Source organism: Oryctolagus cuniculus, chromosome 14, assembly GCF_964237555.1.
Source record: "Oryctolagus cuniculus chromosome 14, mOryCun1.1, whole genome shotgun sequence".
NCBI classification, from domain to species: Eukaryota; Metazoa; Chordata; class Mammalia; order Lagomorpha; family Leporidae; genus Oryctolagus; species Oryctolagus cuniculus.
In genome coordinates, this window is record NC_091445.1 from 2,673,947 (window position 1) to 2,698,957 (window position 25,011).

General features: G+C 61.8%; 1 protein-coding gene and 1 long non-coding RNA gene across 2 annotated transcripts in view; one reads left to right on the forward strand and one right to left on the reverse strand.

Annotated features, from left to right (window-relative positions):
* Positions 1-2,214: 2,214 nt before the first annotated feature.
* Positions 2,215-18,973, forward strand: LOC138845119 (uncharacterized). Its single transcript, XR_011381835.1, has 4 exons — positions 2,215-3,339; positions 10,855-10,968; positions 11,543-12,209; positions 17,019-18,973. It is a non-coding gene; the product is annotated as an uncharacterized lncRNA (long non-coding RNA).
* Positions 7,400-25,011, reverse strand: part of ARSB (arylsulfatase B) — a 143,153-nt gene continuing 125,541 nt past the window's right edge. Inside the window, exons 7-8 of the mRNA XM_070056318.1 lie at positions 11,354-11,476; positions 7,400-9,369 (exon numbers count right to left, since the gene is read on the reverse strand). Of these exons, the coding sequence (XP_069912419.1) occupies positions 9,104-9,369; positions 11,354-11,476 (389 nt within the window). The 3' untranslated portion in view covers positions 7,400-9,103. The remainder of the gene's footprint in view (positions 9,370-11,353; positions 11,477-25,011) is intronic.

A 25,011-nucleotide genomic window follows, 5' to 3' on the forward strand; every position in this document is an offset into this window, starting at 1 on the left:
GAGGGGGGCGGAGCCTTCTACGTGGCAGGAGAGGGTGGGGTGGCCTCCAGAGGCAGGGTGCCAGGTCCAGCTTCCCAGACAGCGCCTTCCCCTCCCCTGGGGCTCCTGGAGTCTGAGCCCCACCCCCGCCCCGTGAAGCCGCCCCTGGACCGCTGACCCCCAGCTGCTGGGGTGGCTACGCACATTGGCTTCCAGGTGTGCCTGCAGCGGGTCACTCAGTAACAGATCCTGAACACGGGGAGGAAGAGGCGGGAGCGGGCTTCACAGCCGGGATTCCTGCATCCCGCGGAGAGCAGAGACACCTATCTCCCAGCAATCCTGAGCCCCAGGAGGTGGAGGGAGTAGAACTCCTGTGGAGGCTTCAAAGACATTTTTTAACCGATTCATTTATTTGTAAAAGCAGAGTCAGAGGGAGGGGGAAGGGGAGTGGGGGAGAGAGAGAGAGGGAGTGGGGGGGGGAGGCAGAGAGACAATCTTCCATCCATTGGTTCACTCCCCAATGGCCGCAACAGCCAGGTGTGGGCAGGTAGAAGCCAGGCACTCCATCCTGGTCTCCTGCGTGGGTGTAGGGACCCAGGGACTTGGGCCATCTTCCCCTGCCTCCCCAGGCCATCAGCAGGTGCTGGGTCGGAAGTGGGGCTGCCTGGACTAGAACTGGCACAGATAGGGGAGGCGGGTGCTGCAGATGGTGGCTTAATCCAGGTACCAGGATGCCGGCCCCGAGGAGATTTAAACACTAGGTTTCCGGTCTGAGCCCCCACCAGCCCGGCAGGGCCCTGTCAGGGGAGGCAGGTGCGGCCCTGCCTGGGCCTGCCTTCTCCCACGTGGACGTGGTGCACCTGTTCTGCTCCAGGTCCCACCACACTGCGCCCCCCAGGGGAGGGCGAGCCTGGCTTCCCTGCTCCCCCTGTGCCAGGCAGGTACCCACAGGAAGTGCCGAGCAAGGGAGGTGTGCCGGTCCCCTGGGCTCACTCTGACACTAGGCCGCGGCTTCCGGGTCTGCACCTCGGCCACCGGGCTTCTCTCCAGCAACCCAGCCCCTACACGTTCCAAGTCCACGGTCTCGAAGGCAACACCAGGTCAGGTCCCGACGGGCACCCACTGCCACCCGTGCGCAGGGAAGCGTGCCTATCACCCTGGATGGACAGCTGGGCGGCTGCTGGGGCAGAAGTGCTGGGTTTCTGCCGGCAACGCCACACACGGAACTCATTTGTCACGAAGCAGGAATGGCGGGGGGAATCTCAGGGAAGGACTGGGAAGCGAGGGGGGAAAACCTGAGTCAGTCAGAATCTGGAGACCAGAAACAGTGCCCGCGGCCACAGCCGACCCTGGAGGGCGTCCCAGGGAAACAGAAGTCGCCCGAGGGGCCGGACAGCATCACGGTGCTCCCCGGCCTCCCCGAGGTGCCAAGGCCCTTCCAGGAGACCCGCTCCAGACACAAACTTCCCGGAGCCGCCCCCGCGCCGGGCACACGCAGGCGCAGTGCAGGGCGGGAAGTCAGGGTGTGGAGCGAGGGCAGGCCTGCACACCCAGGACGACAATGTCACCCGAGGGCGGAAGGCGGTCAAAGACTGACCACCTCTGCTCCGCCCTGAGACACAGACGCTCCGGGACATGAGCTACACCCCACGCGTGTGAGTACACGTGACAGATCAGTGCTGTCCACGCAGGAGCTTTCTGTCGAGACCGGAAGGATGTGGGGAGAAGACTACAAGGGGCGAGCAGGTGTCCAGGCCCAGGGTACCAGGGCGCGGCCGACGGGGAGGATGCGACAATGGCGCAGGGGAGGGGGGGGAGGGTGTGCCGGGGAGGCCAAAGCTGAAGTGGCGATCCAGTTCTGATGAGGTGTGCACATGGAGCAGGGACGTCCTGCGCAGGTCCTGGAGGCACGTGGGGAATGGACTGACGCATCAAGGTCCTGTCACCAGGACCCCTATGAGGGAGCGTGGTGTCTGGGGGTGCGGGCGAGATGGCCCGGGGACACGCATGGGGAGGCCAGAGTGGTTGTGGGCTGCATTTTAAAAAATATTTACTATTTATTTGAAGCGGGGCAGGGGTGGGGGGAGAGGGGAGGGAGAGAACACCTGCTTCCACTGGCTGGGTCACTGCCCAAACCCCCCAACAGCCAGGGCTGGGCCAGGCCCCGTACGGGTAGCGGGGGTCCAGGAGAGCTGGGCGGGAGCCACGTGGAAGCGGAGAAGCTGAGACGTGGGCCGGCGCTCCGACACAGGTGCGGGCATACAAACAGTGCTGTGCCACCGCCCCAGGCCCCGGCTGCCCTGAGAAGACCTGCAGGGTCCGCCCTCAGCCCAGCGGGGTCACAGCGGGCGGAGGGTAGCGGCCAGTGGCCTTCCTGCTCTGCTTCTCCCTCTCCTCGCCCCTGTTCCAGTATTAATATTCCGAGGATCAGAGAGCATCGCTTTGAAGAAACACCAAACTATCTGCCTTCCCAGGGGGCTTTGCGAGCCTGTGTGATCCCGTCCATCAGGAAAGCAAGGGAGCGCCTGGGCCCTGCCCACCTCGATGGCCCATGTCCCCGACAGGACTCGGAGCCCGCACAGGAAGCAGAGCTGCCGTCTGGGCCGGGAGTAGCGCGGCTCCGGGGAGAAGCTGGCCGAAGCCCACCCATCAGTGATGGCTTCTCCCTCTGCACAGGGCCAGTGACACTGGGGGTGTCGGGGCTGACCAGACCATCCGAGAGCCACCGGGACTGACGATACACGGAAAAGGCCAATCGACTGGCACCCAAGAAACACCAAGCAGAAGCACGCCACATCTGTGAGGCGGTCAGTCCTCCTGAGCTCAACGTTTCACAGTACAGGCGGTGCCGAGGATCCCAGGGGAGGCTGAGGGCTCCGCTGTGCGCGTGCCGCTTCCCACCGGACTGCACCTGGGTGTGCTCGGCCCTGGGCGGCCCCCGGGGTATCCGAGAGTGGCACCCGCAGAAGCCCCCGCGGCCCCGGCTCAGGAGCAGAGTCCCCGGGACTGCCCTGTCACCCACGGGAGTGTGTGCACCACGTCTCCGGCTCAGGCGACGTCATGAGCCGCGTGGAAGCAGAGCGTGGCGTTCCCCGCTCCTGAGCACCAGCAGGGAGCTCTCCATCTTACAGGTCAGACCCAAGCAGTGTCCCTGTCTCTCCCCTCCAGCAGAGTCTACACACCCACACCCACACCGGGCCCAGCAGCCCCGACACAGGCCGGGAACCCAGGGCTCTAAGCCGTCCTACCTGTCTGCGGCGCTGGCTGACTGCACAGGTGGGCGCGGTCCCATTGGCTTCCTAGCAAAGGGAGAAGTCCCGGGCGCCAGGAGGAGCCAGCTGCTCCAGAACGCAGCCACAGGTGAGGACTGGACGCGGTGGGAGGCTGGCCCGGCAAGCCGCAGAGCCCCCGGAAGCCCCCAAGTGACCGCTGCCCTCAGCAGTGGCCATACACATGGGAAACGCACCTGGGGCGCTCGCCTGCCCTCCCCAGGCTCGGCGTGTGCTGCAGGTGGTCGCCACCCCCTAGGGAGGGTGTGGGAGGTGCCGGTGGGCCGTCTCTCCCCAGCTTGGTCTTTGAAGCCCCCAGGGAGCTTTTCTTCCTGTCCCCTGCTCTTGGGGTGCAGGGGCACCGTGCAGGCCCTGGTCCCCTGCTTTGCTGCTGCTGTGCGGCTCTGGCCTTGTGCCTGGTCCCAGGCTCTGCAGGACTTCCTCCAGACTGTGCTGTCCTCAGCGGGCAGGCCGAGGGCTGCAGGGGTTCTGGACGCTGGTGACGAGTGTCGGTCCGGAGGACCTTGGCTTACAGGGTCAGAGGTGAGGGCAGGGCCTGAGCTGCAGCCCGGGAGCTCAGTAACCCCAGAAATGCTGGCGTTGTTCCTCTCTGCTCGGACTTGCCACGCCGCCTGTCACACCTGCACCAGCGCGTCTGCTGTCTGTCCTGGCTTCCTCCTCCGGCTGGCCCTGCTGTGGTTCTCACTGCCCGGCCCAGTGCATGTGTTCCGGCTTCTCATCCTGCTCACTCGTGACCCGAGCTGGGGCCACGTGTCCCCTGCAGGGGCTCTGCATGGAGGGAACACGTTAGGCATTCCACACTGGAAACTCGTCCTTGCTCGCAGTCAAGAGCAGTTTCCCGTCCCGGTGTGCACTCCCAGGGCTGCCCGTGAGACCCACGTCCCTGCCCGTGGTGATAAACATTCCTGCAAGTCAGGCCTCGTAACCCAACCACAGCCCTAACAGCACAGGCTGAACGCCCTGACTGCATCGTCCCACTCGTGCACGTGCGTCAGAGTATACCTCGGCCCCCAGGAAGGACAGACAGCACTGGTCAGTTAAGAGGGAGAGCGCCTCTCTAGCTGCCCACGCGTGGTCAGGAGTGGCCCTCAGACACACATGCACCCTGCTGTGCCCCGGGCAGACCCATGTGAGTGACGCGGGTGTGGGGACTGCCGGAGTCCCCTGCCGCTGTCTGGGCAGGGCTGGGGGGCTGTGGCCGCCTGTGGTGGAACCTGCAGCCTCCACCCCAGCAGGGTCCTGGGGTCCCGGATGGGGGACACTAGCTGCCATCATCCGTGAGCGTTCAATCAAATCACTTCTGTTCAAGCCCTGGCCCTGGCCCCCAGGAAACCCAGGCGGCGACCGTGAAGCCCCAACAGGTCACACTTCCCAACACGGCAGCCGCTCCCAGTCACCCCCGGAGCCGTGAGCCCAGGCTGTCCTGTGAGAAGTGGGCTCATGCCGGCTTGGGGGTGAAAACCAGAGCTGAAGGCCGAGTGGTTGCTCGGCCCTGTCCTGGCGCCTGCACCTGCTGTCCGCCTGTCCCTCACCTTTGCACGGTGAGCGAGCACCCTAGGCATACTCTTGCATTCCCTGCTGCCCCCCGTGGTGGGGCTCTGCCTGGGTGCCCCCTCTTCACCCACAGACTCCTGGCCCAAAGGGCAAACAGATCCACACTCCGGCTCATTTCACATCCCCAGCAGCCGGGCCGGCTCACCTCCCTGTTTCCCTGAGGAGGGCGGATGCGTGTGGACCTGTCGTGCCCAGCTCTGCACGGCCCGGGTCTGCGGGGGCTAAAGGCGACCCCAATTCGCTGGCTGAACGGTACAGCAGCCTCTCCGGGGGCCCACGGGGGAGGGTGTGCCACGGTGGGGCTGTGTTCATCTGAGCTCCCTGGAGTGAGTACCTGGATCATCTGTGCTTCATTAACGCAATTAAAATGGAGATTTCCTGGGGAGGTGTCATTTCATTTGCAGATCATGTCAGCCCCTCCTGAGAGCTCAGCTGGGCACAGTGGGACCTGCACACCAACCCCACGAGGGGCCCCTCCGCTCCGTGCTTACCAGCTGTGAAAGGCACTGGTGGCAGTTGGTGGATTGCTTAATTGTCTGTTTTTGAAAACTGCTACAGTGATCAGCTTAGCTCTCAGAACAGTAGCTTGGAGCTCCGTCTCGGTCTCCCACGTGGGTGCAGGGGCGCAAGGACTTCTGCTTTCCCAGGCCATAGCAGACAGTGGGGTTGGAAGTGCAGCAGCCGGGCCTTGAACTGGCGTCCTCGTGGGATGCTGGAGCCTGCTGTGCCACAGTGCTAGTATCCCCCCCCCCCCCCATGAACAAGTAGCATTCCACGTCATACCAACCACATTCTCCTTATCTGTTGTGGACAGACACTTGGGTAGTCTCCCTGTTATGCTTTTTAGGAAGATGTAAAAATAACTCTTCCTCTTCATTTTCTTGACGTAAATAACTATGTGTGGACACCTCGGGTACTGGGAAGGTGGGAGAGGAGGAAACCGAGAACGCCTTTTACAGGAGAGGCGGGCTGGATTCTGCGAACCGCTCTGGGCACTGTGAAGTTCCGTGAGGCAGCGCCCAGCACGGTGCCCGGCAGGCAGGCAGCGCCCATGGAGCACAGCTCTCCCCCCGCTCACCAGGCACCGTTCTGAATGCCAGGGCTGCCGGAGACCTCAGGGGCCTTTCACTCAAGCCATCGCTTCATCGGGTCAGCAGCAGCTCTGGGTGTGTGCGTGCGTGCCGGCGATGGCCCGGCCCGTGCCCCAGGAGGCAGACGCGCCCCTTGCTCTGCTGCGGAGCGAGATGGGCCCAGTCCCCCCGCTGCCTCTCAGAGTGGGGGCCTTGGGGATGCGATCACAGCAGGCCAGCAGCGCCGGCTAACCTCCCCCGCTCCAGGGCGGTCGGTCGCCCTCGTGAGGACGTCCAGGCCGGGCAGCCCGTGCAGTGTCCACGCAGGCCAATGGTGCTGGGAGTCGTGTGGGCAGTGGAAACGCCTACCAGGTGGCCCCAACTGCATTCCCTCCAAAGACCCCAGGCAGGCCAGCCAGCCAGCCAGACCACACCAGGCCCTGGGCCACACGCGGTGCGCAGAACGGCAAACCATGCGTTCTGCGCGGCCAAGGTCTGGGCCGTTTGTGACAGAGAACCTGCTCACTCGATTGCTGCTACTGGCTTCCCACCCCACCCTTCCTTTCACACTGTGTCATCTGTAGGGCGACAACCGACAGTCTTTACGGCTCTGATTTTTGCCGGCTGTTTTTTAAAGTGTTTTTTTTTGTTTGTTTGTTTGTTTGTTTTTTAAGATTTATTTATTTATTTGAAATGAGAGTTAGAGAGAAGGGAAGACAGAGATCTTCCATCTGCTGGTTCACTCCCCACATGGTTGCGATAGCCAGGGCTGGGCCAAGCATGAAACCAGGAGCTTCCTCCAGGTCTCCCATGTGGGTAGCAGAGGCCCAAGCACTTGGCCCATCCTCTGCTGCTTTTCCCATCATCAGGAGCTGGATCGGCAGTGGAGCAGCTGGACGCGAAGGGACATCCATTTAGGGAGCTGGTGCTGTAGGCGGCAGCTTTACCCGCCACACAACACCAGCCCTGCTGTGTGTGTTTACTTAACATATGTATTGAGATGACATTTCCAAGTTTGGGTTAGAAATCACCGACTGTGAAGTGACCACTCTGAGAACTGTGAAACGCATGGTTGGTGGCAGAAAGCGCGTTCACAGGGGCCAGCATGTGGCACAGCGGGTTAGGCCATGCCCGTGGCACCGGCATCCCACAGGAGCACTGGCTGGAGTCCTGGCTGCTCCACTTCCAATCCAGCTCCCTGCCAATGCACCTGGGAAAGCAGTGGAAGATGGCCCAAGTGCTTGGGGCCCAGCTGCCCAAGTGGGAGAGCAGGATGGAGTTCCAGGCCTTCTGGTGTTGGCCTCACCCAGCCCCAGCCATTGGGACTATTTGAGGGGTGAACCACTGGATGGAAGATCTCTTTCTCTCTCCTTCCCTGTCACTCTGCCTTGCAAATAGATAAAATACTTTAAAATGCATTCACAATGTTGTGCACACAGCATCACTATCTGATTCCAGAAAGTTCTGTCCCCAAAATGGAAGCCCTCCATACCAATGGCTGACACATTTTTTTTGGAAAGGTTAATTTTATTGTGTGCCTCAAATCTGGAGCAAGTATGTAGTAACAAAGAACTGGTTTACAATTACAACCTTTAACGGTACAAAGATTCAGAAAGAAATGACACCAATATTTCTAGCGACAACACTTGCAACTTGTCACCCCATAGAGAGTAAGAAAATCTACCTAGATAGAACATTATGGATAAAACAAAAACTCAAGTCATAGTCTTGTTGAAAATTAGCTTTAAAACTCTGCATCCTGGACGCAGCGCATCCAGCTGATGGCCTAGAACCCAGGCAGCTGCTGGGTGTGCAGCAGGTGCAGCCCCAGGGCGGGGCCAGCGGCAGTCTCCCTGCAGGGCTGGGCAGGGCGGCCCGCCTGACTCCCATCGGCTGTGGAGACGCGAGGACGGCGCGTGGGCAGCTGACTGCCAGCAGCAGTTGGCACGAGGTGTCGGTGCCCCTAACAGTCGTCTGCTAAGGTAATGCAGGTTAGTAGCCACAAGAAAACTGCTGCTGACCTGAAGTACAGCCCTGCGAGTTCTGTCCTGACTACACAGTGGCTTTAGTTTCCAGTGCCCCACGGAGGTCATCGGTGGCCCCTCTTCCCCAGCCTTGGCCACCTTGCCACCGGTGTCCCAGCCTTCGTCTGGGCGCTGCCTGGATGTGTGCATATTGCTCCTGTCCCTGACGGGTGGTCAGGATGGAAAAGCGAGAGCTGGAGGCCGCCTGCCGCGCGCTGGACAGCGCCCCCTTGCCGTGCGCCTCTGTCTCCACTCGTTGGTTTAGAGAGCAGCGCGCCCGCCGAGTGCTCTCCAGGGACCAGGCCCTCCCGGGGCACCGGGGACCAGGAGTGGATGGAAGACCAGAGCGCGGCATCTGTGCGGATCTCGCCTGCTCCGATCTCTCGGGAGCTAGTCTGAGTGGTCCACGCTGGCAGTGTTAGGGGGACAGAGGGCGAGCTGTGGGGGTCCAACCGTGCACCCCCAAAAGCCAGAGCCTGCACGCCAGGAGCAGGGCTGAGAGGAAGAGCAAGGCGGACGTGCCCACCTCTGTCCACCCTGGCGCTAGCCGCCGCCCTCGTAAGCTGCCCCCTCCCCCTTCTCAGCAGGGACTCTGGCACAAGACGAAGGGTGCCCTCTGAGTGGCGCCCACCCCACACTGGGGGTACCCAGAGTGGGGTGCAAAGTCACCTTCCGGGCACAGGCCTGGGGTCAAGGGCAAAGGCAGGAAAAGGTTCCACAGGGAGGGGCTTGGGTGGCAGGAAGTCCAGACAGGACGGGCAGAGGTCACAGACAAAACCCATGACAAAAATACACGTGTTTACTGTTAGACCACGGCCAGGGTGCAGGCCCGGGACCCCGCTGCCCCTCACACCGGTGGGCCTCCTGCTCACAGGCACGGCCTCCACGGAGGTCACAAGGAACGGGAGTCGCTCGGTAACACCAGCGATGGTGGGCGGCAACCCAGAGTCTGGCTGGGGGGCAGGAGACAGCTGCTCGGCCCCCAGGACACAGCTCCCGGCTGTGCCAGCATGGGGCGGGGTGGAGGGGGCCACAGGAGGGGCCCAGACACAGACCCTGGCCGGGCACCCATGCTCCGGATCCATCAGCGTCGTCAATGCGTGGGGGTGGGGGAGCTGTAACGGACACGCGGGAAAGCCAGGGTGGGGCAGCCAACGAGGGAAGGTGCTGGGGCCTGGCTGGGACCCTACAGCCAGGGCCCCCAGGCGCCGGTGGCCTTGGGGTCGCAGCGGGGGTCCTCGGCAGGGAAGAACACGGGCACCGAGTGCTTCTGGTAGAAGCCCAGGCGCGCCAGCAGCTTGGCCACGATGTGCGGGTACTCTTGGGACAGGTCGTGTCTCTCCTCGGGGTCCCACTCGATGTTGAAGAGCCACAGGGTCTTGTTGGGGGGGTCCGGGGAGGGCACCTCTGTGGTGCCATGCAGCGACGGCGGGGGGATCCAGTAGCCACAGCCTGGCAGAGAAATGGGACCGTTTACCGGGGTGCTGGGGCAGGGCCTGAGGTCAGGGAGGGCCCCGGGTGCTGGGCGCGGACGCATGAAACACGCGGCCCCGAGGCTGCCTCCAGAGGCCCTCACAAGCCCACGTCTGGTGGTGGTGCTTTTTTTGGTTTTGTTTTTCAAAGACTGATTTATTTATTCAAAAGGCAGTGTTACCTGGAGGAAGGGGCAGAGGCAGAGACAGATCTATCCACTGGTTCACTCCCCAAATGCCCCCAGACAGCCAGGGCTGAGCCAGCTGAAGCCGGAGCTTGGAAGTCCATCCAGCCTCCCATATGGGCGCAAGGGCTCAAGCACTTGGGCCCTCTTCTGCTGCTTTCATGGGCACATGAGCAGGGAGCGGGATCGGAAGTGGAGCAGCTGGGATATGAACCAGTACCCACACGGGATTCCAACTTTGCAGGCCGCAGCCTTATCCACTACGCCACAGTGCCGGCCCCCGTCTGGTGCTTTAGTGAGACCCTTCTTCCTGCTTCACAACCAAGACATTGAGCGGGGGAGGGAGGGAGGGAGGGAGGGAGGGCGAGAGAGAGGGAGGGAGGGAGAGAGAAAGAGGGAGAGGGAGAGAGAGAGAGAGAGGGAGGCAGGGAGAGAGGGAGAGAGGGAGGGAGGGGGGGGGAGAGGGGGAGGGAGGGAGGGAGGGGGAGGGGGAGGGAGGGGGAGGGAGGGAGGGAGGGGGAGGGGGAGGGAGGGGGAGGGAGGGAGGGAGGGGGAGAGGGAGAGAGGGAGGGAGGGGGAGGGGGAGGGAGGGAGGGAGGGGGAGGGGGAGGGAGGGAGGGAGGGGGAGAGGGAGAGAGGGAGGGAGGGGGAGAGGGAGAGAGGGAGGGAGGGAGAGAGAGAGAAGGAGGGAGGGAGGGAGAGAGGGGGAGGGGGGAGGGAGGGAGGCAGGGAGAGAGGGAGAGAGGGAGGAGGGAGGGAGGGAGAGGGGGGAGGGAGGAGGGAGAGGGGGAGGGAGGGAGGGAGAGAGAGAGGGAGGGAGGGAGGGAGGGAGGGAGGGAGAGAGGGGGAGGGAGGGAGGAGAGGGGGAGGGAGGGAGGGAGAGAGAGAGGGAGGGAGGGAGAGAGAGGGGGAGGAGGGAGGGAGGGAGGCAGGGAGAGAGGGAGAGAGAGAGAGGGAGGGAGGGAGAGGAGGGGAGGGAGGGAGGGAGAGGGGGAGGGAGGGAGGGAGAGAGAGAGGGAGGGAGGGAGGGAGGGAGGGGGAAGGGGGAGGGAGAGAGAATGTGTGTGTGTGTGTGTATGAGACAGGGACCTCCGGCTGGCATCACAACTGGGGATGGGTGCCCCTGAGTTCACTGGGCCACACTGAAATGTCTTGCAATCCACGGTACGGTCCTCAGGAATGATGTCTTGCCTAGGTGTCAACCCCTGCCCCCCCCCCCCCCAAAGTGAGGGGTAACCTCACAGCCTGAATGGTCACATCACCAGCATGGCCTTTTACAGATACCATCCAGACGCAAGGCCCCAATGGCCCAGTGTGTGGCTCTGAGACGTTCTGTGACAGCTGGACGTGCGTGACTGACAGCCCCCCACGTGGGAAGTCCCAGTCCCCAGCAGGTAGGGCCGTGGCATCTGCTCCCCTAACCCCACTACAGTTCTCAATTTTTAATTTGTCAATTGTCAGGATCAGTGAACGAAACCACCCTCCTTCTCTCTTTCGTTCTGCCAGAGGCTGGGTGCACCTGGCCTGGGCCGTGGGCGACAAGGGAAGCTGTGTGGCCGGGAATGGGTGAGCCTTAAGGCGGGAGGGACACCTTGCGTGCACAGTCTTCCGTGACACAGGGCAGCAGGGAGCGCGAGAGACTGGGAGCTGAGCAGGTCAGGGAGGAGCTGAGGAGGGGCGGGGCAGTGGGCGGAACAAGAGGGTAAGGCCTCCCTTCCCAGGGAAATGGCCCACGAGGGGCAGGCAGCACACCGCGCGGTCCCACGCTCGGCCTCCTACCTGGGTAGCCCGTGAGGAGTTTCCAGCTCCCGTGTCTGATGGCGGCGTGGATGGATGTGTTAAAGGCTGGAGACGCGGGCAGGGCAGGCTCCGCCTGTGCTGGGATCGCGCTGCTCCCGGGGCCTGTGGAGAGCGTTTGGAAGAGCGTCAGGCGCTGTTCCTGGACCATGTGTTTTCCCCCCTTGCCAGGCAGTGGCTTGTACTCAACGCGGGCTGCGCAGACGTGTGTCCCGCCACAGACGAATCGTGTCCCCCGGGACAACAGAGCTACGGTTACATCAGTGTCAGTCACAGGCCGTCACAAGCCCGAGCAAACCCCCGAGAGATGAGGACGCCCATTCATCCCGGAAATCCGTGTTCTGCCAACAGCACGCAGCCGCCCTGGGCAGGAGACGCTTCTGTCACTCACCCCAGGCGGGTGCTGTGTGCGGCTCTTTAACTCTTTTTAACTCGAGCAGGGAAGGGCTGAGCGGAGAGCCAGCCCTGGTGCCGTGCGGGGCAGCCCTCTGACCCCACAGAGGGCTGGCTGACAGGGTCCACGACTGCACCTTCATAAAACGCATCACGCTCTCTCACTTGGAAATCTGCGTTTCTCGCAAACACGCTGGAGAATCCAGACTAAGGACAGGAAAGCAGAAGTGCCTGTGGATTTGCTGGTGGCTGTGACCATTGTGTGTACATCTATTGAGGCTTTCGCCGTGTAATACGTAAGCCAGACAAGCGCACCACCGGACCTGTAAGCAGAAGCAGGAAGTTCGTGATAGGCAGGTGGTTTTCCTGCCCAGAGGAGACAGCAGGACCGAGGGGATCCGCATGGAGCGAACAGAGAGCCTCGCATCCACCCCGAGGATAAAGGGTGAGTGTGGCTGCTGGAGAGGGCGATGAGGCGCCTGGGCCACAGCTGAGAAAGGCCATGCTTACTCATCGATTGTTTTTTTTTTTTTTTTTTGACAGGCAGAGTGGACAGTGAGAGAGAGAGACAGAGAGAAAAGTCTTCCTTTGCCGTTGGTTCACCCTCCAATGGCCGCCACGGCCTGCGCACTGCGGCTGGCGCACCGCGCTGATCCGATGGCAGGAGCCAGGAGCCAGGTGCTTTTCCTGGTCTCCCATAGGGTGCAGGGCCCAAGCACCTGGGCCATCCTCCACTGCACTCCCGGGCCACAGCAGAGAGCTGGCCTGGAGAGGGGCAACCTGGACAGAATCTGGCACCCCAACCAGGACTAGAACCCGGTGTGCCGGCGCCGCTAGGCGGAGGATTAGCCTAGTGAGCCGCGGCGCCGGCCTCATCGATTTGTTTTTATTTCAAAGGCAGAGAGACAGGCAGATCCCCCATGGGCAGGTTCACTCCCCAGATACTTGTTAACCAGCGGGGCTGGGCCAGCTGGGCCAAAGCCAGGAGCCTGGAACTCCAGTCAGATCTCCCATGTGTGTGGCTGGGACCAAGTACTTGAGCCATCACTGGCTGCCTTCCCAGGTACACATTTGCAGGAAGAAGGAACTGGAAACAGAACTGGCACTCGAACCCAGGCACTCCAACCGGCACCTTAACCACAGGCTAAGCCTGGCCCAAAGAACGGCCATCCTTCACGGCACGTGTGGGGAATGGGGGGGTGCAGACTGGGGCCTAGGAGGTCGTGAAGATGTGGCGGCTGCACCCTGGACAGCAGGTGCGGGCAGGCTGCGGCCGCCGGCTGGTGCAAGGGGGAACACCAGAGGCACTGGGCTCGCCACCAAGCTGTCAGAGGTGGAAGAAAACAGGGAGAAAGAGTAACTTTTAGAAAACTAACATTCACCAAATGTAAGAGACCCGGTGCTGTTTTACACTGCATGCAAGTGGCAACCGAGGCACACGTGGGTTAAGGCACACGTGGGTTAAGGCACAGGTCTGGGTTAAGGCACAGGTGGGTTAAGGCACAGGTCTGGGTTTAAGGCACAGGTGGGTTAAGGCACACGTGGGTTAAGGCACAGGTGGGTTAAGGCACAGGTCTGGGTTAAGGCACACGTGGGTTAAGGCACAGGTCTGGGTTAAGGCACAGGTCTGGGTTAAGGCACAGGTGGGTTAAGGCACAGGTCTGGGTTAAGGCACACGTGGGTTAAGGCACAGGTGGGTTAAGGCACAGGTGGGTTAAGGCACAGGTGGGTTAAGGCACAGGTCTGGGTTAAGGCACAGGTCTGGGTTAAGGCACACGTGGGTTAAGGCACAGGTCTGGGTTAAGGCACAGGTCTGGGTTAAGGCACAGGTGGGTTAAGGCACAGGTGGGTTAAGGCACAGGTCTGGGTTAAGGCACAGGTGGGTTAAGGCACAGGTCTGGGTTAAGGCACACGTGGGTTAAGGCACAGGTCTGGGTTAAGGCACAGGTCTGGGTTAAGGCACAGGTGGGTTAAGGCACAGGTGGGTTAAGGCACAGGTCTGGGTTAAGGCACAGGTGGGTTAAGGCACAGGTCTGGGTTAAGGCACAGGTCTGGGTTAAGGCACAGGTGGGTTAAGGCCACAGGTGGGTTAAGGCACAGGTCTGGGTTAAGGCACAGGTGGGTTAAGGCACAGGTCTGGGTTAAGGCACAGGTCTGGGTTAAGGCACAGGTGGGTTAAGGCACAGGTGGGTTAAGGCACAGGTCTGGGTTAAGGCACAGGTTGGGTTAAGGCACAGGTGGGTTAAGGCACAGGTCTGGGTTAAGGCACAGGTGGGTTAAGGCACAGGTGGGTTAAGGCACAGGTCTAGTTAAGGCACAGGTGGGTTAAGGCACAGGTCTGGGTTAAGGCACAGGTCTGGGTTAAGGCACACGTGGGTTAAGGCACAGGTGGGTTAAGGCACAGGTCTGGGTTAAGGCACACGTGGGTTAAGGCACACGTGGGTTAAGGCACAGGTCTGGGGTTAAGGCACAGGTGGGTTAAGGCACAGGTGGGTTAAGGCACAGGTCTGGGTTAAGGCACAGGTGGGTTAAGGCACAGGTGGGTTAAGGCACAGGTCTGGGTTAAGGCACAGGTCTGGGTTAAGGCACACGTGGGTTAAGGCACAGGTTGGGTTAAGGCACAGGTCTGGGTTAAGGCACACGTGGGTTAAGGCACAGGTGGGTAAGGCAAGGTGGGTTAAGGCACAGGTCTGGGTTAAGGCACACGTGGGTTAAGGCACAGGTGGGTTAAGGCACAGGTGGGTTAAGGCACACGTGGGGTTAAGGCACAGGTGGGTTAAGGCACAGGTGGGTTAAGGCACAGGTGCCATCCGGGTTCAACATCAGGGAAGTTCCTAAGGCTCAGAGCTTCCCGAAGACCGGCGGGCTGGGCCTCCTGGGCAGGGGACTTCCTGGCACAGATGTTCTTCACTGGGCACAGGTGGGAGGGGAGGGCAGCAAGCTGTCCTCTCGCCAGCTCAGGTCTGAAATGCTGCACAGGCAGAATGAGCTGGGCACGGTGGGGCGCAGGGCCCTGACACCCCCTAACTAACGCCCCATGTACTAACACCCCACCTAACCACCCCACCCAACGCCCCACCTAACGCCCCACCTAACTAATACCCCACCTAACTAACGCCCCGCCTAACACCCAACCTAACAAACACCCAACCTAACTAACACCCAACCTAACAAACACCCAACCTAACAAACACCCAACCTAACGCCCCACCTAACACCCCCACCTAACTAACGCCCCACCTAACACCCCACCCTAAACTAACGCCCCACCTAACACCCTACCTAACACCCCACCTAACTAACACCCCACCTAACACACCTAACTAACGCCCCACCTAACACCCCACCTAACTAACGCCCCACCTAACACCCTACCTAACACCCCACCTAACTAACACCCCACCTAACACCCCACCTAACTAACGCCCCACCTAACACCCCACCTAACTAACGCCCCACCTAACACCCTACCTAACACCCCACCTAACTAACACCCCACCTAACACCCCACCTAACTAACGCCCCACCTAACACCCCACCTAACTAATGCCCCACCTAACACCCTACCTAACACCCCACCTAACACCCCACCTAACACCCCACCTAACTAACGCCCCACCTAACACCCTACCTAACACCCCACCTAACTAACTAATGCCCCACCTAACACCCAACCTAACTAACGCCCCGCCTAACTAACGCCCCACTTAACTAACTAACGCCCCACCTCACTAACACCCCACCTAATGCCCCACCTAACTAATGCCCCGCCTAACTAATGTCCTGCCTAACTAACGCCCCGCCTAACTAACGCTCCACCTAACTAACACCCCACCTAATGCCCCACCTAACTAATGCCCCGCCTAACTAATGTCCTGCCTAACTAACGCCCCGCCTAACTAACGCTCCACCTAACTAACTAATGCCCCGCCTAACTAACTAACGCCCCGCCTAACTAACGCCGGCCCCTTACAACTTCTTAGGGTCAGTTTGTTTATTTGCGCTGAAGCTGACTTGACACTGAACACGACTGGCCAACACCTCTGCCCGGCTCCAGTCAATGCAAGTTCAAGGACTCCAAACTCGGAATAAAGGTCACGTCACTAACTCACAGCCCACTGCCCAGGGCTGCGCGTCGCCCCACCCCAGCCACAGTGCACTGGGGCGGGCGGACACACGAGGTGCACACAGGTTCCGCTCCCAGGGCTGCTCCTGGCATCACAAGTGCCGTCACGGAGAGCCCAGGCCCAGGCCCGACTGTCACCTCACTGTGTGGCAACGACGTACAGGTGTGCAGTGCTGTCCACGATTGTTGGATCTAAAAATAGAACTTTTTTTTTTTTTTCCTAAGAAGAGCCTCCTAAAATCACCAGTTGGAATGCCCACACTTTAACTTTCAAAGAGGGGAAAGTCCTGGTAGCCAGACGTGCAGCTCGGCCCGCTGGAGCTGGGACGGACAGAGAGGCCAGACAGCACCAGCCTGTACCGTGCTGCCCTGCCCCGGTGCTGAAGAGGAACGCAGAAGTCACGGTGGCTGTCGGGGCCACTCCAGAGTGTCTGCCCACTCGCGGATGAAGGTGGCCAGGCAATCAGCCCAGGAGCACCACACAGCCTCCTGGATTCCCACGCTGGTGCATCAGACGGGCACGTGCACAGAACAGATGAACAAACGGAAAGACCTTCCCTCCGGTCAGCTCAGAGCTGTGCTCTAGACCCGACAGCCCTCACAGGCCAGGTGCAGACAACCGGCCCACCTTGTTCAAACTCTGACTCGCAAACCAGCTACCATGCGAATGAGATATTACTAGAAAAGTCTACGTGCCACACAGATCTGGCTAGACTGGAATTAGAGTGAAAAAAAGTATGGACGCCCATTCCCGGTTCTCCGCGGGATCATGTGAGCCCTGTGGTCACCCAAACTCCTCGCTGCAGCCCTCTGAGCAAGGTCCAGCTCAGCTCCGGCCTCACAGGACCAGGCTGGCCCACAGGGCTGTCCGGCCTCCCGCCCCCTCCAGCAGCACTTGCTGGGCTTGTGATGGTCTCTGCACAGCCAATGGCCAAGGACCGCCCTGCGGACAACTTGCAGCCTCACTGGGCAGAAGGAAGGGGAGAGGCGCAGCGAGGGAGGGGAGAGGCAGGAGGTGCAGGTGTGGGGGGAGGGAGGATGCCCATCAGCCGGGGTCTTGGGGCGCCGAGCAGCCGCCGCCCCTCTACCCTCATCATTTACTTCTCTGCCTCTCTCCTTGTTCGCCAGCTTTTTCCAACTCAGGCAAGGAGGCCAGCGGGTGGGGGACAGAATGAGGCGCAGAGGAACTGGGGTTCAAGCACCGTTCGTGCCCGACTGTGACAGCACTCCGTCAGCACCTGCTGTGTTGTCCTCCACATTGCCCGGTCGCTGACAGAAGCGTCTGCAGCGGTGTCAAGACCCCTGGCTTTGGAGCGGGACTCCCCAGGTCAGCCCCCGCATCACAGCCTCAGTACCAGGGCCACTGCCTTAGCCTCTCGTCTCTCACCGGTAAACGAGTGATGGGCTCCCAGCTTCTGGGGAGAAGTGCGTGACCCGGTACACGGAAGGGGCGTGGTGCACAGTGACTCTCACCGCACACTAGCGGTTACTGTGCCGAAATGCTGCAGCCGACGCAGTGACGCAGGGCAGCAGGGCAGTGGTTTGCAACCTTCTCAAGTGGCAACAACTTCTAAATGAATGCTACGTTTGGGGCCGGTGCTGTGGCACGGTGGGTTAAAAGCCCTGGCCTGAGGTGCTGGCATCCCATATGGGTGCCGGTTCAAGTCCTGGCTGCTCTACTTCCAATCCAGCTCTCTGCATGGCTTGGGAAAGCAGTGGAAGATGGCCCATGACCCTGGCGCCCCTGCACCCACGTGGGAGACCCGGAAGAAGCTCCTGGCTCCTGGCTGTGGATCGGCACCACTCTGGCCGTTGCAGCCATCTGGGGAATGACCCAGTGGATGGAAGACCTCTCTCTCTGTATTACAACTCTTTGTAACTCTTTCAAATAAATAAAAATAAATCTTAATAAATAAATAAATGCTACGCAGCCACCTGCTGCACACAGCAGCTAACAGCAGAGCTGTCCAGCCCCTACCTGGGCCTCCATGAACTCTGGGTGGAGGGCAGCAGCCTGGAGCACTCCACTGTACCTGCCCACGTGGGCACAGGTGTGGGGAGGGCGGGACTTGCTGGGAGAGGGTTACAGGTGCCCTCTCTCTTCCCAGTCCCTGCTGCTCCTCAGGGCCTGTGCGCTCTGCCCTGAATACCCAGCGAGGAGTGAAACAGGGAAGCCGACCACTGCTAAAAGCTCTCTCGTCACTGGACTTGAGCCGGCTGCTAAAACTGTTACTCCACACAACTTGCCCAGGATCCCTTCTGTCCTTGCACCATGAACCAGGAGTGTCGGGAAAATATGCCAGAACGAAGCTAATCAGAAAAAGGTGAGGAGGCATTTGCGGATGTTACGCATCACCTACGGGGAAAGTCAAAACGCTCCTGACGTTTATAAATGAGCTCCACGTGCTGGATTTCAAGTGGATCTAAGTTTATGATTTCAGTTTACAAAGTCACTTTCTCTGACACCGACCCTCTCAGTCCATATCTGATGTTTTAAAGTCCCAGTGAGCAAAGTCAGCTTCGCTGTGGCATCAGACCAGACGGAGTTGCAGGGTTAACCCTCACTGCAGTGTGCGTACTAAGTACTCAGAGCGCCTGTGAGCTACAGGGCTGGCCACAGCTGGTGAATGTGGACATCAGCAGGAGTGCCGATCGAGTGGGTAAACCAGCACTGGCCAGGGCAGCCAAACCCCGAATCCTCAACACGCGACCTCCCGGGACATCAGGCATTCGTATCTGAATGGTGACAAGACACTTTCTCATGTGTTGGTTTAAACTGCATCTTGAGTAAATCATTCGCGTTTTCTCCACCTATTACACAAACACCCCTTCTGCTGATCACTCTGTGCACGAGGCCACCTCTTGAGACTGAAGAAACCAGGCCCGGCAGGAAGGACCAAATAACCCCTCAAACACCGTGAGTTGTGCTGGGGAACAGAGCACACCAAGTGCCAGGGAGGGCACTGGGATGGGGCCCTAGGACAGAGTGTGGCCAGCAGGGAGTGGCAGGGATGGCCCGGCCCTAGGGAGGAGTCCCCTCTTGTACGCTCTGTTCCCTAGGGATCTTCCCCGCTTCAGTCTCTGAGCAGGAAAACGATGGCAAAGCAGAACTGCTGCCACAGCGCCTGGAGCAGGCGACTCAGCCCACGGGCGTCACCTCCACCTGCACAGGGGACACAGCCCACAGGGGTCACCCCCACCTGTACAGGAGACACAGCCCACGGGGTCACCTCCACCTGTACAGGGGACACAGCCCATGGCGTCACCTCCACCTGCACAGGGGACACAGCCCACGGGGTCACCTCCACCTGTACAGGGGACACAGCCCACGGGGGTCACCTCCACCTGCACAGGGGACACAGCCCACGGGGGTCACCTCCACCTGCACAGGGGACACAGCCCACGGGGGTCACCTCCACCTGCACAGGGGACACAGCACCCGGGGGTCACCTCCACCTGCACAGGGGACACAGCCCACGGGGGTCACCTCCACCTGCACAGGACACAGCCCACGGGGGTCACCTCTACCTGCACAGGAGACACAGCCCACGGGGGTCACCTCCACCTGCACAGGCGACTCAGCCCACGGGGGTCACCTCCACCTGCACAGGGGACACAGCCTACGGGGGTCACCTCCACCTGCACAGGAGACACAGCCCACGGGGGTCACCCCCACCTGTACAGGGGACACAGCCCATGGCGTCACCTCCACCTGCACAGGGGACACAGCCCACGGGGGTCACCCCCACCTGCACAGGGGACACAGCCCATGGGGGTCACCCCCACCTGTACAGGGGACACAGCCCACGGGGTCACCTCCACCTGCACAGGAGACACAGCCCACGGGGTCACCTCCACCTGCACAGGGGACACAGCCCACGGGGGTCACCTCCACCTGCACAGGGGACACAGCCCACGGGGGTCACCTCCACCTGCACAGGAGACACAGCCCACGGGGGTCAGTCACCTCCACCTGCAAAGGGGACACAGCCCACGGGGGTCACCTCCACCTGCACAGGGGACACAGCCCACGGGGGTCACCTCCACCTGCACAGGAGACACAGCCCACGGGGGTCACCTCCACCTGCACAGGGGACACAGCCCACGGGGTCACCTCCACCTGCACAGGGGACACAGCCCACGGGGGTCACCTCCACCTGCACAGGAGACACAGCCCACGGGGGTCAGTCACCTCCACCTGCACAGGGGACACAGCCCACGGGGGTCACCTCCACCTGCACAGGGGACACAGCCCACGGGGGTCACCTCCACCTGCACAGGAGACACAGCCCACGGGGGTCACCTCCATCTGTACAGGGGACACAGCCCACGGGGGTCACCTCCATCTATACAGGGGACACAGCCCACGGGGTCACCTCCATGAGTACAGGGGACACAGCCCACGGGGTCACCTCCACCTGCACAGGGGACATAGCCCACGGGGGTCACCTCCACCTGCACAGGGGACACAGCCCACGGGGTCACCTCCACCTGTACAGGGGACACAGCCCACGGGGGTCACCTCCACCTGCACAGGGGACACAGCCCACGGGCGTCACCTCCACCTGTACAGGGGACACAGCCCACGGGGGTCAGTCACCTCCACCTGTACAGGGGACACAGCCCACGGGGTCACCTCCACCTGCACAGGGGACACAGCCCACGGGGGTCACCTCCATCTGTACAGGGGACACAGCCCACGGGGTCACCTCCATCTATACAGGGGACACAGCCCACGGGGTCACCTCCATGAGTACAGGGGACACAGCCCACGGGGTCACCTCCACCTGCACAGGGGACATAGCCCACGGGGGTCACCTCCACCTGCACAGGGGACACAGCCCACGGGGTCACCTCCACCTGCACAGGGGACACAGCCCACGGGGGTCACCTCCACCTGTACAGGGGACACAGCCCACGGGGTCACCTCCACCTGCACAGGGGACACAGCCCACGGGGGTCACCTCCACCTGCACAGGGGACACAGCCCACGGGGGTCACCTCCACCTGTACAGGGGACTCAGCCCACGGGGGTCAGTCACCTCCACCTGCACAGGGGACACAGCCCACGGGGGTCACCTCCATGTGTACAGGGGACTCAGCCCACGGGGTCACCTCCACCTGTACAGGAGACACAGCCCATGGGGGTCACCTCCACCTGCACAGGATCACAGCCCACGGGGGTCAGTCACCTCCACCTGCACAGGGGACACAGCCCACGGGGGTCACCTCCACCTGTACAGGGGACACAGCCCACGGGGTCACCTCCATGTGTACAGGGGACACAGCCCATGGGGGTCACCTCCACCTGCACAGGGGACACAGCCCACGGGGGTCACCTCCATCTATACAGGGGACACAGCCCATGGCGTCACCTCCACCTGCACAGGGGACACAGCCCACGGGGGTCACCTCCACCTGCACAGGGGACATAGCCCACGGGGGTCACCTCCACCTGCACAGGGGACACAGCCCACGGGGGTCACCTCCACCTGCACAGGGGACACAGCCTACGGGGGTCACCTCCACCTGCACAGGGGACACAGCCCACAGGGGTCACCTGCACAGGGGACACAGCCCACGGGGTCACCTCCACCTGCACAGGGGACACAGCCCACGGGGGTCACCTCCACCTGCACAGGGGACACAGCCCACAGGGGTCACCTCCACCTGCACAGGGGACACAGCCCACAGGGGTCACCTCCACCTGCACAGGGGACACAGCCCACGGGGTCACCTCCACCTGCACAGGACACAGCCCACGGGGGTCACCTCCACCTGCACAGGGGACACAGCCCACAGGGGTCACCTCCACCTGCACAGGGGACACAGCCCACGGGGTCACCTCCACCTGCACAGGAGACACAGCCCACGGGGTCACCTCCACCTGCACAGGGGACACAGCCCACGGGGGTCACCTCCACCTGCACAGGAGACACAGCCCACGGGGGTCACCTCCACCTGCACAGGAGACACAGCCCACGGGGGTCACCTCCACCTGCACAGGGGACACAGCCCACGGGGGTCACCTCCACCTGCACAGGAGACACAGCCCACGGGGGTCACCTCCACCTGCACAGGAGACACAGCCCACGGGGGTCACCTCCACCTGCACAGGAGACACAGCCCACGGGGGTCACCTCCACCTGCACAGGGGACACAGCCCACGGGGGCCACCTCCACCTGCACAGGGGACACAGCCCACGGGGGTCACCTCCACCTGGCTTTCTCTTTGTCTCCCTTGTGCTGCTGGCCCTCTGCTGGTCCCCAAGTGTTTTCATCCCCCAGCTTTCTATCTGAATTCACCCCTCCCCAGGATTCCAGACCAGCACCCAGAAACCAAGCAGCCACTGGCCAGCCTCTCCCTGCACCCCAGCGCAGCCGCAGTGGACAGGGAACCGGAGGTCCACCTGCACTGTTTGTCCTGCCCTCAGACGGGCCCTCCTCCCCCTCTCCGTGGCCTCCCTGCTGCCTGGCCTTGGCCCCAGGAGCCCCCTCTGCTCCGCCCTGGGCCAGGGCCTGGAGGAGCTGAGGGGGCAGGCAAAGCCCCGGGGTCTGCAGAGGACTCCCGGCTGGGGCCCATCCGCAGGGCCGAGACCTGGCCCCCCAGCTGCGGAAGCCCTGGGGAAACAGGTGCAGAGGCCTGGAGAGAAGCAGCCCCCTCCACACAGTCAGCAGGAGGAGGGGAGGGGCCTCCGCCAGCAGGGCAGGAGGAGCCACGCCCCCAGGTGGGGTGGGAGGAGCCTCTGCAGACCAGAGGCTGGACCCCACCCCACAGGGCGGCAGGAGCGGATGCTGGGCAGCTGGACCCGCTGCACACGGGGTGGGGGAGACACCAAGAAGGCCGCAAGAGCTGGGTCGGCCTAGAGGACGCCATGCTGACAGCGGCTGCACCCCCGCCCGCCCCAGACAGGAACGTGGGCCCAGGGAGCCTGAAACAAGCGAGCGGGACCTCCCCCGACACCGCCGTCAGTGCATGGCCAGGGTCTCTGGCGGGCCCGCTGCCCCGCTGTCCCTACCTCAGGACTGGGGCCGGCCGCCCCGCTGTCCCTACCTCAGAATGGTGCCAGCCACCCCACCATTTTTACCTCTGAACGGTGCCAGCCACCCTGCCATTTTTACCTCAGGACTGGGGCCAGCTGCCCCGCCATCCCTACCTCAGGACTGGGCCGGCCGCCCAGCCATTTTTACCTCAGGATGGGTGCCGGCCACCCCGCCATCCCTACCTCAGGACAGTGCCAGCCACTCCGCCATTTTTACCTCAGGACTGGGGCCGGCCGCCCCGCTGTCCCTACCTCAGAACCGGTGCCAGCCGCCCGGCCATCCCTACCTCAGGATGGGTGCCAGCCGCCCGGCCATCCCTACCTCAGAACCGGTGCCGGCTGCCCCGCCATTTTTACCTCAGGATGGGTGCCGGCCGCCCCACCATCCCTACCTCAGGACAGTGCCAGCCACTCCGCCATTTTTACCTCAGAACTCGCCATTTCCACCTCAGAACTGCGGCTGCTCCGAATCCACAGTTTCAGTCTGTCTCTCTCTAAATACACGTTTTCCAAGTAATTGGTGGAGGCAGTCAACAAATGGCTATAAATAGGCATTGTGTGTACAAAAAAGAGGGAAACTAACCAAAAATATTCCTCCTCGGCCTGTGATTAGGCGGTGAGCTTGCAGGCCGGCCGCGGGCTCTCTGGCCCGGGATCAAAGAAGATGGCGCCCGCCCTCGGCCCCGGCGTGGGCCCAACCACAGGGGCTCCCGATCCAAGCCCCGCACCCACGCTTCCTCCTCCAGCATTTTGGATAAAGATGAAATAACACCGACGTCATCCTCCCTTTGGAAGGGGTCCTGCCCTGAAGGCAACCCTGGCCTCTGTGGGCGGCCGGGCACTGCCGGCCATCCTGAGCCTGGGAGCCCACGCCTGCGCAGCAGCCAGTCACGGCAGAGCACAAAACCAAAGCCGGCTGTGATCTTCCCGGGATAGCCATCACACCTCCCTGCGTGGCCTAAACCCCTGCGCGTTCCGCAACCCTGCGGTGCCAGCAGTGGGGCCGCCAGGCACTGCTCGCCAATGGGAAAAAGCAAAACCTTGAGATGGCGCTTCCAGCCTCGCCCAGCTCTGGCGGTGGCCCGCTGAGCCCGCAGAGGTTTGGCGTGAGGAGCTGGGCTGCCCAACACAAAACCTGTCTTCCCAGAGAAGCTGAAAACACACCCGAGGCGGTGGGCAAAGACTGCTTCCTCGCTCTGCAACTGAGAGAACAGAACGTTATGGAAGTGGGGCGGTCTGCCTCTGGGGTCACCGTGCCTTCAGTGGCCCGCGGGATCAAGGGGCCTGGTGGGGTTGTGATGATGGACTTCCTGGAGCTGGTGTCTCCCGCCCGCCGGGTGGAACCGCCTGGCCCACTGCCCGCCTAATGCCTGCAAGGTCATTTGCTCTGGCCCTGCAGGAGTCTGAATTCAACAAACCTACAGCAGGCTAATTTTCACGTGGATAACTTTGTGTGGCCCGCAAATGATGCTATAAATATCCAAGAGGCCCTTGGCAGAAAAAGTGTCCACACTCCCTTGCTGGCTGGATCCGAGAGAGCCCTCGGGCAGTTCTCAGGAGGGGCCTCTCCTAGGTCTCAGGCGGCTCTCTCTTGCTGAACAGATGAAAGGGGTGGGGGTGGTGGGTGGGGGTGGGGAGGCCCTTTTTTTGGCTGTTTGCTCTCCCCAGGGTGGAATCCTTATCTGCACATGATAGGGATCCTTTGTGCTGCAAAGAAGGGCACCCTGGGAACTGGGCAGACTTCTCACCCTGGGAGGAGGCACTGATCACACCTCCTGCCCCAACTGGCCGCCCCCTGTGCACTGGGGATGGACGCTCCAGCCCACCACTGCGCAGTGCTGGGGACAGATCACTTCACTTCCTCCCCCTTGCTTTACTTCTCTGAGATGCGAATGGCCCCAGCCCTGCGGACACTGCCTGTGCGGATTGAGTGGCAGGTGTGTGTCAAGTGCTAAGCCAGCAGTGGCTGGCTCCAAGCCACAGGTGGCCTCTGTTGTCACCATCAAGTGACATTCACCGGCTGAGAGAAACAAAACAGGGGCGGAGCAGTGTGACTGTGGGGGCTATCACAAAGCTAA